General features: G+C 40.7%; 2 protein-coding genes across 4 annotated transcripts; one reads left to right on the top strand and one right to left on the bottom strand.

Moving 5' to 3' along the window:
- Positions 1 to 244: 244 nt before the first annotated feature.
- lg3h11orf68 (linkage group 3 C11orf68 homolog) lies at positions 245 to 2131 on the top strand. 2 transcript variants are annotated; one of them, XM_003458177.5, is made up of 2 exons: positions 245 to 398; positions 873 to 2131. In XM_003458177.5, the coding sequence occupies exon 2, from the start codon at positions 916 to 918 to the stop codon at positions 1657 to 1659; it is 744 nt and encodes a 247-aa protein (XP_003458225.1). In that variant the 5' UTR covers positions 245 to 398; positions 873 to 915; the 3' UTR covers positions 1660 to 2131. The 2 variants fall into 2 exon arrangements, with proteins under 2 accessions (XP_003458225.1, XP_025761400.1); XM_025905615.1 differs by having other exon boundaries at positions 273 to 403.
- A 554-nt stretch (positions 2132 to 2685) lies between these two features.
- rela (v-rel avian reticuloendotheliosis viral oncogene homolog A) lies at positions 2686 to 13130 on the bottom strand. Of its 2 annotated transcripts, none has more exons than XM_025905614.1 (11): positions 12921 to 13130; positions 11131 to 11166; positions 10827 to 10960; positions 9633 to 9778; positions 8482 to 8573; positions 7992 to 8126; positions 7293 to 7397; positions 4414 to 4629; positions 4250 to 4330; positions 4068 to 4139; positions 2686 to 3890 (listed from the first exon to the last, which is right to left on the bottom strand). In XM_025905614.1, the coding sequence occupies exons 1-11, from the start codon at positions 12925 to 12927 to the stop codon at positions 3085 to 3087; spliced, it is 1830 nt and encodes a 609-aa protein (XP_025761399.1). In that variant the 5' UTR covers positions 12928 to 13130; the 3' UTR covers positions 2686 to 3084. The 2 variants fall into 2 exon arrangements, with proteins under 2 accessions (XP_025761399.1, XP_025761398.1); XM_025905613.1 differs by having other exon boundaries at positions 2686 to 3893; positions 12921 to 13129.
- Between the last annotated feature and the right edge of the window lies 1 nt (position 13131).

Here is a 13131-nt window from a genome sequence, read left to right as displayed (position 1 = left end):
GCATGTTGTTCCGCAAATGCAAAGAAACGAAATACTTTAACGATAGTAATGGAACAGGTTTATTTTTTAAAGCTTAACAAACACAAACACTGATGTAGGAAACTTACATATTTAACATGTACACATACCGAGGAACATGCAAGTTTCTTAAAAGTCGCTGAATCTAGTACAACATAACTTATTTTTATAATTATGTTATAGCAAAACGTAAAAATATATATTTATATCATGTGTTCCATACGGTCGAATTTGTGGACGAGGTACGAAATTTAATTGATGTATAAATAATTATTAGTTAAACTGTCAGCCACCTGAGTGGACTTTGGCTCTTAGATACGGAGGAGCTGCTGTGCTTATGCGGAAGATCAACACTGAACAACAAACTTGGACATCTACGGGTAGAGTAAGCCTTTATGTTCAAAGTTTAACATCGACGTGCGATTATTTACGTTTTAAATGGGAAAACTGTGAATGTTAAAGCGTCAGTTGTATTCAACAGCTGGCTAGAAATGGTTAATGTTTCTCTAAAAGGACGAGCGTGTACATTTATAAAGACTAGCTTGTCGGCTAGCTACAACAAGGCTAAAGCAGTCAGAAAGCTGTTCTACGTGTTCTTTGACATGTCAGCTGTAGGCGGTACACTGGGGTCGATAGCAGCTTTAGTGTGAAACAGAATCAGTGGTAGAGAAACGCTAACTTTCGCTGTTGTAGCAGGCTAGCTATTAGCATTCATAAGCAATTCAGTTGTCCACTTCTGTCGAAGTTTGGCAGGGTTGTAAGCTAATAAATCACAGCAAAGGGGTTGTAAGCTAACACAGAGGCTAAACCAGTGGTTTTTATAAAAATAATAACTGCATTCTTCAACTCAACAGGAAGGCTTCAGAACTTGTTTACTCGTGTAACTGCTATACCATTATGGAGGAAGAAGAGGGCCCTGTTGATGGCGAGATGAGGACCCCCTTTGCTGCAGAGACCTACGCTGCTGAAGCCATGGCTGCAGACATGGACCCCTGGATTGTTTTTGACTCTAGAAGAACTCCCAGATCCGAGTTTGATGGCTGGTTGGAGAGTAACCGGCCCTCCCAAGTGTCCAGATTTGGAGACGAGGAGGGTGGCGTCAGCCCTGTGGGGTGGATTGCTGTGGTGGGCCCAAACCACTGCCCCAGTGGTGCGGATGTCACAGGACTCCAGGAGAGTTGGGAGAAACTTTTGGCGAGTTCCCGGCCTGTCACCTTCCAGACAGTGAGGGAGCTGGCCCTGAACCATAGGGTACTCTCAGGCAAGTGGCTTATGCACTTGGACACTGGTTTCAAGTTGGACCATGCTTGGGAATGTGTGGCCAGAGCAGCCCTAGATGGCAAGATCTCACTCGTTAAAGTCACCCCATTTGACCGCAAGGCAGAGGGCAAGCAGGTCATTTGTGCCTATAACCAGAACTTCACTGATGAGAATGAGGTCATAAGGCTGGATTCAGTCATTCGTGCCACAGGGGTCAAATGCCCTCTCTCCTACAAGCCAGATGTGTATACATACCTGGGAATCTATCGGAACAACCGCTGGAATGTTTGCCCCACCATATACGAGAGCAAGTTCGACCTGGAGTGTGTGCCCAGGCGTTCCCACATCATCAACAAAGTTACCAATCTTGAGGTAACATAAGCTACTCAGACCAAGAGAGGAGCTTTGCTGTAACAGTATGTGAAGAGGTGCGTGATGATCCCAGGAGATGGGTTGGACAGTACAGTCCTCTGCCTGCAACTATTTAGAACATCATTGGTTGAATTCTGATCACAAGTTCTTCCTTTTTTTTTTTTTTTTTAGAAAACCCCCCCACTAAATTTGTCTCTTTTTGTGTTGTAAAATTTTCTGAATGACCTGAAACACTTTGATTTTTTTGTATTGAAAATATTGTATACATAAGCAAGAATAGTAGTACTAACAAGATTCTAACAGGCTCGAGTGACGGGAAGAAGACTAACGTCCTTGATTTGTATGCACATTTTCAGAAGATCCAGTGAAGCACTCCTTGTTGCTATTTTACATTTGTCTCTTGCGTTCGGCTTTATTTTTTTTTCCTTTGTACTGTATAACAGTTACAGAGTTGCAAAGTAAAATATTCTTTTGAAAATCATCTTTATACGTTGTGGTATTTATTGCCAAAACAGTGTTTTGAATGTTGACAAAGTTAGTCTCATTCTCAAAAAAAAAAAAAGCACAATTATAGTACGATCCACTTTCATAATACATGTAAAAACATAATTACATTTCAGTAAAGCACCTTACTGCAGAGTATAGCAAGTCTGAAACAGTTGAGTTAAAATGCAGCCATTACTGATAAAATAAGTGTAGAAAAACTGATTACAGAGCAGTGGAAACTATTACCAGATAAAAAGCACAATCTCTAGTATAAGCACGTATATAGTAATGTTGCTTGTTTGATAAATGTACACCTTCATTTTGTTTCTAGAACATTCAGATAGTTTGTGTTAACCTTCAGAAAACAACGGTGCAATCCAAAGAGATGATTTTTAAGAACGGACATAATCTGTGTAGACTTACCTCTAGATCTGATTACATATATACGAACCCTTTTGTATAAAGACAAAAAAAGAGAAAAGCTGCACATTTTTGTGGCTACAGCTAGCAAAATTGTTCAAATAACAGTACAAAAACATGCTTAACATGTTCCAAAAATAATCACCACACCGGATACCTTTATCAAAGTACCCATGCTGTCTGTCTTCTTAAAACATTCGCTGGAGAATCTGTCTCCACCATCAATATGTTGACAGTGACCTAAACATTTAGTCACAGATGCTGGACATGGGTTTCACAGGGCATGAAATCTGATCACCTACATTATGGGTTTTGTAATTTATCAGACAAACTATATGACTGGGCAAGGCGTCAGACTGAATACCATAAAGTCATTGCTGGTATTTTAAGAAGTGTGTCCACAGTGAGCAGTGCTGCTACATTCGGTCTCCTGCCTACTTCCTTTTTTGCCTTACAATAATAAAGAAGTTTTAGTCCTGATGGCCACAGGGGAAGATACAACTGGTCTTTGGAAAAATGAAACAAACTTTAAGTCGGGTGTCCTGACACAAACCCAGCTTGGCTTCCACTGTTAAAAATGGAAATAAGACGGTCCTCATCTGCAGACATCAACTCATCGAAGTCTTCGAGCATTTGGTTGTTATTGGGTCTGCTGTCTGTCATGATTTCGTTCTGGAGCAGATGCACGATGCTGTTGGGGTAATTCATCCAAGTGCTTCCTGGAGTGCTGGCAGGGTCAGAAGTGTTCTGAGGTGCTGCACTAGTCTGGGCAGCGGTAGAGGAGGCTGAAGGGCCAGTCTGATGACATGAAGGATGATTTACACCAACAAGCTGGGGGTTCAGAAGATCCTCCAAGTCATCCATGTTGAGGCTGTCCAGGTTGACTGGGACCTGGCCTTCAGTGAAGCTAGGGAAATCTGGGATATCGTCATCCACAAGTGTTGGGTCCGCCCGGAACTGAGTGCTCTGGAGGGCGAAGGAGTTGCTTGTCTGTGAGGAGGCCAAGTTTATTTGAGAAGCTGAGGGCTCCTGCTGGGTGATAGTCGAGGAAATGTTGGGGAAGAATTCATGAAGATCTGACAGGTTGACCGTTGAGTAGTCCTGATTGGAAGTGGAAGCGATGGTAGAGGAGACGGTGGCCGGTGATGGGTTCATTGAAAAGCTAGACACTGGGTTTGCTTTTGGTTGGGAGCCCAGGCCTGTCATCTTCCACTGGTTGGTAGGAGCTGCTGACATGTTAGAGGCTTCTACCTTTGTCTGCTCTGAAAATAGCTGGCCAGGTTGGAAGTATTGGGTATGTGATTTTGCCCCAAGGGGACCAGTAGGCACCACAGCTGCTGCAAACACAAACAAGTGATTTGAGAACTCACTGCAGAAAATCCTTCTCACATATTTCACATACACAAAGTTCACCGCTAATGACTCAACTGCCTTAAGAAAGGAAGATGAGGAGATGTCTGTATGTCTTCAAATGAGTTCAAATAAGGAAGGAACATCTGAAACAGACTCACCAGCTTGTGGAGGCTTGGCTGTCAGCTTTCTCCTTGATGGGTTTAGGTGCTGTCTATCTTGTGGAGTGGTCACTGAAATGTCAGAAGACGTGTTTATAATACCGTGCAGTTACAACAGTGTAACCATTATCCAATTACACTATGCTCAGCTGACAGAAAAAAAAAAAATCTTATCAACGTACCACTAGATAGCAAGGGCCCTAGCTTCAGGTTCTGGAATATGTCTCCTGTCCGCTTTCTCTTCTCACTCAGCCTGTATTCATCTGCAGGGGTGGAAATGATAAAGTTTAAATTTGAGAAATGATACACATACTCAGTACATTTTCCCGCATATAATGTCTTTTACCTGGATCTGATGGCAGGTACTGGAAGTCCATTGGCTCACTGACTTCTCGATCAGAGGGCCGCCGGAGCTGCATCTTGACTCTCACTGGCTCAGTGAGGTTAGTGTCACGATAGGGCGGTGTGCGAAACACAATGGCCACCTGCCTGTGGACATCAGCCTGGGAGAAAGTGCCCTTCCCCTCCCAGGAGTCTTGGAAGAAACGCACCTCGATGTCCTCTGCAGGGGAACAGAAAATGGCAAATGTAACAACATACTGCAGCTGGTGATGAACTCAAAAAGAATAATCAGATAATCGGGCACTAACTCGCCAGCTTCGGTGCAAAAGCAGATCTGATGTTTTTGATTAACAGAGAAAAGACCCCGGGGGTGTTGCATCACATTTGCTGCCACGCAACACTCCAGTATAACAACAACTTAGAAGGCTCGCAGCCAGCTTCAGTTGTTAAACCTAAACTAAAAGGGTTTAATGTTCAAAGCAGATATGTGACAGCTCCGCTCACTGTGAAAATAGCTGTGTGACAGGCTCCCAGAGACAGCAGGACCAAGAGATGAACTAGTACAAAATTCAGCCTTCTCACAATCTTTTTTTGCAATGATGCAATGTGTATGCAGTTTAAGATGTATCAAATGGTACTCAGGGGAGCACCCACATCCAAAATACAAAGCATATATGCCTGCCATGATCAAACAGCAGCAGATAAGTGAGGGAAGAAAAAAAAAAAGGCTTTCACAATGAACATAAAGTGATCACTTTAAAAGAAACTGTTGTACAGAAACTTGAGAAAATAGAATTCTATTTTCAAAGGTAGTATGTGCAAACAGCAGCAGTTACAGCTTCTCATTAAGTTCTTAGGAAACTGGAAAAGAATGAGAAGAAGAAGAAAGCTTTTACTCAGTACAAAAACAGATTAGGTGACCGTTTTGCATTGTGTTACACACAGCAGCTACCGTGAGATGCAACGAAATCCCACATGTGGAACAAAGGCACAGTCTGAACCCTGAGGTTTCCGAAATGCATACTTGATGCTGCAGTAAACATTTTTTTTATATTTCCATCATCACCTCCAGCAGTTTCCTAGCAGCTAACATTAGCACTCCTTTGGAGTCATCTTTGTGTCCACCTAAATCAAGTCCTTGTCACTACTTTTCTCTCATTGCCGCTGAGACCTGCTGCCTGTTGCAACTGAAAACAACCTCAGTGAGTTCAAAGTTTGCAGACAGGAAAACCAACACAATAAAATACTTCCTCTGATCATCATGGAGACTTTATTCTAGCAAATTACACCTTTTCTCATTTAAGACAGTCCTTTGATGAATTATTAAAGTGTAAGTGTAGTGTATTATAGTGTAATATCTTGATTAATGTAGCTTTAAAGTCTATTAATGGAAAGCATTGACTAGAAAATAGAATGATCTGGTTCCAAAGAATTCATAAAACATGGGATTTCCAGCACCAAATGTAATATTACAATATTAAATCAATAAATAAATAATATAACAATGGCTGCTGTCTGAATGAATGATAGACTGTTTTGTTGATAAGATCTCATCAGGACAAATTTCTCACTGTAGAGTTGCTGGTGTTACTTTCATAATGAGAAAAGTAATTAATCAATCGACTTTCAAGACTGAGCCATTATTTATCTTTCCTTATCTACAGTTAGCCCAGACAAATTTCAGTTTTCAGTTTCCCGACATTAGAAAGAGAAAAATTAGCAGTCAGTGTGCACTCACTCAAGAATATTCTCATTGACTGTACAATGGGCAGTATTGAGACTGCGCTGTCTAACGTCTATAAGCTTAATGTTCACTACATATTTACTTAGAAAATCTAAGTCACAGCATGCCAAAGAAGACGTAGGAGTAACACACATGGTCAAAGAGACTAGTAAATCTTTGTATTACTCGTGACCTGTATTATGATGTTCAAACAATTTCTGTGTTTATTGCTTGAGAATTTGAGCATAGACATATCAGTATTGGCATATTTGACCTACGTATGTTCAACCAGTGGCAGCTTTGTTGACTCTGCCATCAGCTAGCAGCCTATTCTGTATCTGAACAGCAACAAAAACTCACTGCTTTGGACAAACACAATCGTGTTATTCCTCAGTTGTTCCTCTGAAGTGGAATCTGTCGGATAATTTGGCAACAGTAAAGACGGTGGTAGAAGTAAAACTTCCAGATAAAAAAGCTTTTTTAAACTCTATTTTAGGGGAAAGAGGGTAAAGCTGATTTTGTTAATCTGGAAATAACAGATTTTTTCCCTGTGACCAGTCGATTGATTAAGAAATACAGAAAATTTTTATTTGAATACGATATCCTGAGGTTGACTCTAAGAAGACACGGTCTTGCTCTGCTTGAGGTTGGCTAACCACGTATGTCCAGTAAAAAAGTGGACTTGCTGTAACTTAAAGGGGAAATGAGCACTGAAAGCCTCAGTATGTATCTCTAACACGTGTTTGTAAGTTGCATTATGATATAGGACGGGTCAGTTTAGTGTGTAATCCCAGGTAGTCTGCCTTTTTTTAAACTTTTTTAATATATCCATTACAATTAGCACATCTGCTGTTTTGAAGAAGGAAACTTAGCAATGACAGTTGCTGTAAAAAATGGAAACCCAGTCACCTCATATAGTATACTTTATTAAGTGAGTCATGCGTCTATTTTGAGACCACTTGCTTCTAACTTCTTCTCTTCTCACACAATCTTCTGTGGGTGTAAAGGACTTACACCGTTTCCGCTCTACATGTATTGCAAGTTTTACATCTGCTTACTCAGTCCTGAGTTCTATTTATGGATTATTCAGTATGAAAGTGTAGGTTTAGTTGTGCTGGGTACCGCTGTGCTCTTTCGGTATCTGTACAGTAACACTGTACCTTTTTGCACTTTGTCACACAGCAGAAAGATTTCATCCCCTCCTTTGCAGCTTCCAGAGTTGCGGTTGACTCTGCAGATCTTTAGCTCTGCTGTGTTTGGAGCCCCTGCAAGACAGAAAAAAAGCCTTTATGTGCCGATGAACACAATGGTAGTGCAACACTTATATATCACACAAATGCTAAATGCACAGTGAGGCCCGCTCTGGCTGGCACTTCCGATACTTGGGTGGCTAACGTCTCAGTTATATTTGGCTTACTTTGTCTACTTTTTTTTTTTGTTAAACACAGACAATTGCCATTAAACTTTAATTATTCAGCTGCTTGGAGAAACAGACAGATGTATCTATTTGATTCTCAAGTGAATCTGAGCAGCTGATAAATGGGACAATTTCACTAATCTGAGTTGTGGTGATGTCTATTTCTTGTAAATACCTTCAAACTGAGAGGAAACATTAATTTGCAAAGAGGAACAGAGAATCTCTGAGGGCATGGAAGGCTGCAGGACGTTTAGGAGTTTTATATTCGTGATTATACGTGTGAACGTGCTCGTACAGAGAGCTCAAACTGATACTTGCCTCTCTACAGGGTACAATACTTACTGTAAGCAGCTTACCTTATATTAGTAAAATATAAGAAATATGTGTATCAGCTAATGTGGTGCATATGGATTTCTGTTCACGTGTGCTGTGTTCAACTCACTGTTGTCATAGATGGGCTGTGATACAACAGGCTCCAGAGGATAGAGCTCCCCTGTAGAGAGAGTTATGGAGGCCTGGAAGCAAAGCCGGACTGAATTTAGGTCAAACTCTTCCTCCCACACCTTAGCCTCAGGAACTGTATCCAAGAAAGAGAAGGAAAAGGGCGTGGTACGCAACAGACAATAAAACACTCAGGCAAACCACTGCATCCTGTCATACTACTGTTTAGCACACAGCCACCACCCGCTATCGTCTCATAAACAAACATGAAGTAGAATTTGCTTAGTGTTGTTTTATTAAGAGTTGACCATACAGAAGTAAACACATAGCTGTTGTATGAGAAGAAGTCAGTAATCCAAATTAAACATATGATCACAATTATCCTCCAAAATGATGTTATCATATCCTTTAAGGACAAAAGCAGTTAACATAAACATATGCCAGTCACTGAAATCTGTGGTGGAGACTCATCTCTAACTATGGCCACTTACTGTTAAAGGGGTTATTGTTTGTCTGCAGTCTACAAGTGATGGCCTCATTTACATCCTTCTTCTTCACACACTGTATACCCAGGTTCTGAAAACTGAACGGACAAAAAACAAAACAACTTTTTAGACATCTAGCAACACAGTACATTCACTGATCTTTTGACCCAGTTTACTTTTTCGGTTAATGAACTAGTAGGCATTGCACTGCTACTTCCTGAAGTATTTGCTGTTCTTGACTTCTACCCCATATCTTCCTTTATACTAGCTGTACTCCTGACTCTGTTTGAACTGCTTGTGTCCAGTGCCTGCATTATAACCCAACCTGATCCTTCTAGAGGGTAAAAAGAAGTAATGACCACTTAGTAATTAAGTCATTAATATTATTATTAGTATTATTATTATTATTATTGTTAGTCACGGTCAAATATAGTTTATCAATTAAAAAAAGTTGTTCCTAGCATACAGATGTTTTATGTACTTTTCTTGGTTATTTAACATGATATTTTATGGATTTAGACTCCAGGGAGACTGTAATTGGAAATAACAGTGTAACGGTTTCCCTTTTATAACTCGTGTGGTGATCTAGAGCAATAATCAGGATAAATTGTTCAGTGTGGAAAACAATTGCCTAACATAAGAGCATGCACTTGCTCATGTTGAATCACAGTGCACACATCTGTCTGCAGTACAAGGTGCTTTGTTTGACTTTTGTCACTGTTTCAATAAAGACAGAAAAAAACTGTCATGTCTTGCCAAGTATATGGGTTCAGTAGGTTTCAACATATCTTAACAGTCATTATTTCCACTTCAGAACCAAAGTGGGAATGATTTGGGGGTTTTTTCCAACTTGTGGAAATTTTGTTTTGATTGTAATACAGAGGAAAAGTTAACTCTTTTGTGAAGTATTCTGTTAATTTTTTGCTCATCTGGACACCCAGCATGAAGCTGGCAAAGAGTTTTACCAAGGTGACAGTACACACGTCATTTTCCAGAACCGATCAAGGGCTTATCTAGGTCAGTCACTGCAAAACTCCAATTTGCATTAGCCTGAAACTGTAGTTTTCCTCGAGACACCATAGCGCTCCGTATTGCTGTTTTTCTTTTAGGTTTCTCTGAAGTATCTGATTTTATCTTCACATTCAAACTAGTCCTACCTGTGTATTCGTCTCTCCTGCAGGTCAGCCTCATAGTAGCCATGTTTGCAGTCTTTTCCAACCAGCTCATGAGGATGAGGCTTGTAGGGTGCGTTCTTTGTCACCAATGAGATGCGAACACGCAGGGGGCCGTTGTAGTTGTGCACCTGTCCATAAAAAACTGAGCTTTACTGATAGAAGGTTCAGCCATAAGGGCACTTGAGATGAGGTGAGGACTGCTCTAGCCCGCAGCATTGTCTACTGCTTAAACCAACTCACTGCATGCAACTTGCAGAATAGAATTACAGGTTCTGATACTCATCAGACTAACGTTTGTGTAACTGGGGCTGCTGTTCATTTTAGGGTCCATGACTAAGTTGTTTGCAATGCTTCACCCCATTAATTTAAGTTAACGAACTGGACATCTCAACTATGTTTATAGTACTGATGCCTTCTAGGGCATTTTTAATATAAGTTATCTGCACTAACTGCACATCCAACAGGTCCATTCTTCAGTTTGGGTTTATGAATTTGTACTAACAGATGCAACTTGCAAACCAAGCTTGTTAGCGTTAGCTGATAACATCACTCCATTCTTTCATAGTCCAGAATTAATTTTGCCGATATTGTAGGAAAAATGTTTTCTTCTGGAAATTACGTTTTCAATTGAAATGATCAACAAAATATATATATTATATATTTTTTTTACATGAAATGAGGGAAAGCAGAGAATTTCTACCAACAACCACCTATAAGCAGCTGCTTCTTATGCACACCTGTACATTCTGTTGTGATTTAACTAAACTTCTAATGTCTGATTATCCTTATCCTAGAAAAAGGATAGTATTTTATGAACAATATTGGATTTCTTGTATGAAAAGAGATGTAAGAAGTGTTGTTTTATTGAAATTCAAATGTATTTGTCCTTTTAAATCTAGCAGCTGGTGTAAAAAAATATTTTAGCTCCCTTTAATTGGGCTTGCTACATCCATCACACATATACAGTCTGTGTTCCTAACATTCAACAAGAAAAACAGATGTTTCAGCTGGAGAAAGCATTTTTTCAGCACTGACCTTCTCCACTATAAATGTACAGTTGACATACATGAGTCACTATGGAAACAGTTGCTGTGGCTGCATGCACCTAAATCTTCACCAATGTGTATATTATCTGTAACGTAAATGATATTTAATGAATCGAATGAACCAACACACCTTGATTGCTGGGTGGGTCTTAGTGGTGTCATTACTTTTTTCTCCGGGAATGCTGCCAGCAGACCGTCCCTCACACTTGTACCTAAATCTCATCCCCCTTTGCTTTGGCTGCTCGATAATCTCTATGTAGGGAGCTGTTGAGGAAAGCAAAGGCATTGTGTGCTCATTGTGAAATACTGCTTTACGTGTGTCAACACAGATACAGCCTCATCGATCGTCACTACACCCGAGGGTAGAAATGTTTACTCATGAAATCACTGCAGAGAACATCAGTAATTCTTTTTAAAAAGGAAAGTGCGCTTACCCTGGTTGAGCGGGGTAAGGCTCCATCCATATCCAGCTGTGATGAACAGAAACAAGAACGGAATTTAACCAACTTATTGAGAAAAACTGCAGGTTTTCCATCTACGACTTACACGAGGAAGCACACAGTGGTGGTGGAGATGACAAAAATAATAGAAAACAGATTTGTTGCATATTTGTGGTTTAGTCAGAGTTTGTCATTTGTGGTGAGGTCAGGGTGGAATTCTACAAGAGAGTGCAGCGTCCAACGGGGTCGAAGGACGCCGAGATACAAGGGCCTCCCAGCTAAATATAATCTCTGGTTGTCATAAACCACTTGCCTGCAAAGCTACCGAGAAGGAGACGAAGTGCAGAAAAAGGCAAACAATGACAGGCAGGGCTTTTAATATTGGTGTCAGGTTACCAGCTTTGTTGCTGGAAGCCTTTAGTGCAGGGAGCACTCCAGTTTCAGGCAATAAGTAAGGTGTGACACTGGATGAGTTGATCAAAGCTCCACCCATCAGCAGGCAGGACTGGTTCAGTTCAAAAGCTTGAGTAGAGTCCTTTCCATGCTGTAACATGTTTGCTTTCTAGCTTCAGCCCAAAGACATTATTCTTGCTTTTTAGGTTCTGATCATACCTAAAATGCCAGAATAATATTGAATGAAGAGGCTGCCTAAAGCCCCAAAGTCAAGACTAAAAATAACAAACAAACATTTTTAAAAAATGGATGACATAAGTCTGTAATGACTGCATTTTGACCACTTATGTGAAAGACAGTCTTTTCTACTTACTGAGTCTGGATGATGTGAAAGTGAAAGCACATACCCACAATGATCGAAAGATCATTAATGACTGAATTAAGAGCATCACACCTGAGGTCTTCGACACTGTTGCTAGAATCACTTTCATTTTTACTGACCGAACAAAGGGACATACTTTTTATGATGCTCAGTCAGATGATGGCTGTTTGTCGTGCCAATATCCACATCCAAGACAGAGATAAGTGACACTTATCAACAAACATAATCTATTTTAAGGGTTATAACATTTGCATAAAGTATGGCTGCACTCTAAACATAGGAAGTCAACAGAACTCCATTATAAAATGTCGTTTGTTTATGGTTTAGCCTAAAGGGAAAGGTATATATGGAATAAAATAGAAACGGGGGCGGCTGTGAAATCTTCACAGTATCTGCATACACGTGTTCTCCTGAACACAGAGCTTATTACCACAATTTCCTATCGGAACCGTTTTTGTCAATTAAAGCCGGTGTGGGCGGTTGCTAGCAGCGTCGCCCAATTAAATACGAGACTTTTTTATTGAAAAGAACGTTATACGGTGGTTTTAACCAGGCCGAATTTAAAATACACTATTCACTGTGACTGATAAGCTTTTGAGAGCGTGATTCACAAAGAGCATTTCCACTTACAAACAGAAAAACATTAAATGGCGAGACTTCCGAACGAAGTTTCAGTGGCTAGAAGGAAATCTCTCAAGTGGACAAACCCCACGGGCCTCTTGGCAGCGCGAGACCGTTTGGTTCGCTCCGCTCGTGCCAGTTGAGTTGTCCACACGCTGAGAAATTCATTCAGTTAAACATCAAGTTTCTCTCGGCTATCTCACATGTATGCGATAAACCAAAGTTAAGTCAAACTTCTGTCTGTACGTTAGTTTAGTATCCGGGAACAGACTCCTCCTGTTGGCGCAAAACCCAATGATAGCGGGGCTTTCCCTTGTGCGCAAAACAACTCCCTGTACAGTTTCACCTCCCGTGTCTGAGATGAGTAAATAAAAGCAGCTTCACTTACGGTCCATAGCTGTGTCCAAGTCCAGCTCACGCTCCTCGATATCCCCCGCTGTTTCTCAATAATTTGTATCTTGTTTAAAGCCAAAAAAGAGCAGGAAACACGGCACTACAGACTCCACGAAGTTCTTGACAGAGCCGCTCTGTCGCCTCCTTCGCTCCACCTACGTCTGTGTATGAGAGTGTACAGTTAGTAAAGCCGCAGGGATAGTTAC

Source organism: Oreochromis niloticus, linkage group LG3, assembly GCF_001858045.2.
Source record: "Oreochromis niloticus isolate F11D_XX linkage group LG3, O_niloticus_UMD_NMBU, whole genome shotgun sequence".
Classification (NCBI taxonomy): domain Eukaryota; kingdom Metazoa; phylum Chordata; class Actinopteri; order Cichliformes; family Cichlidae; genus Oreochromis; species Oreochromis niloticus.
Note: the sequence above shows the minus strand (reverse complement) of the source record. Positions and strands in the feature narration are given on the sequence as shown.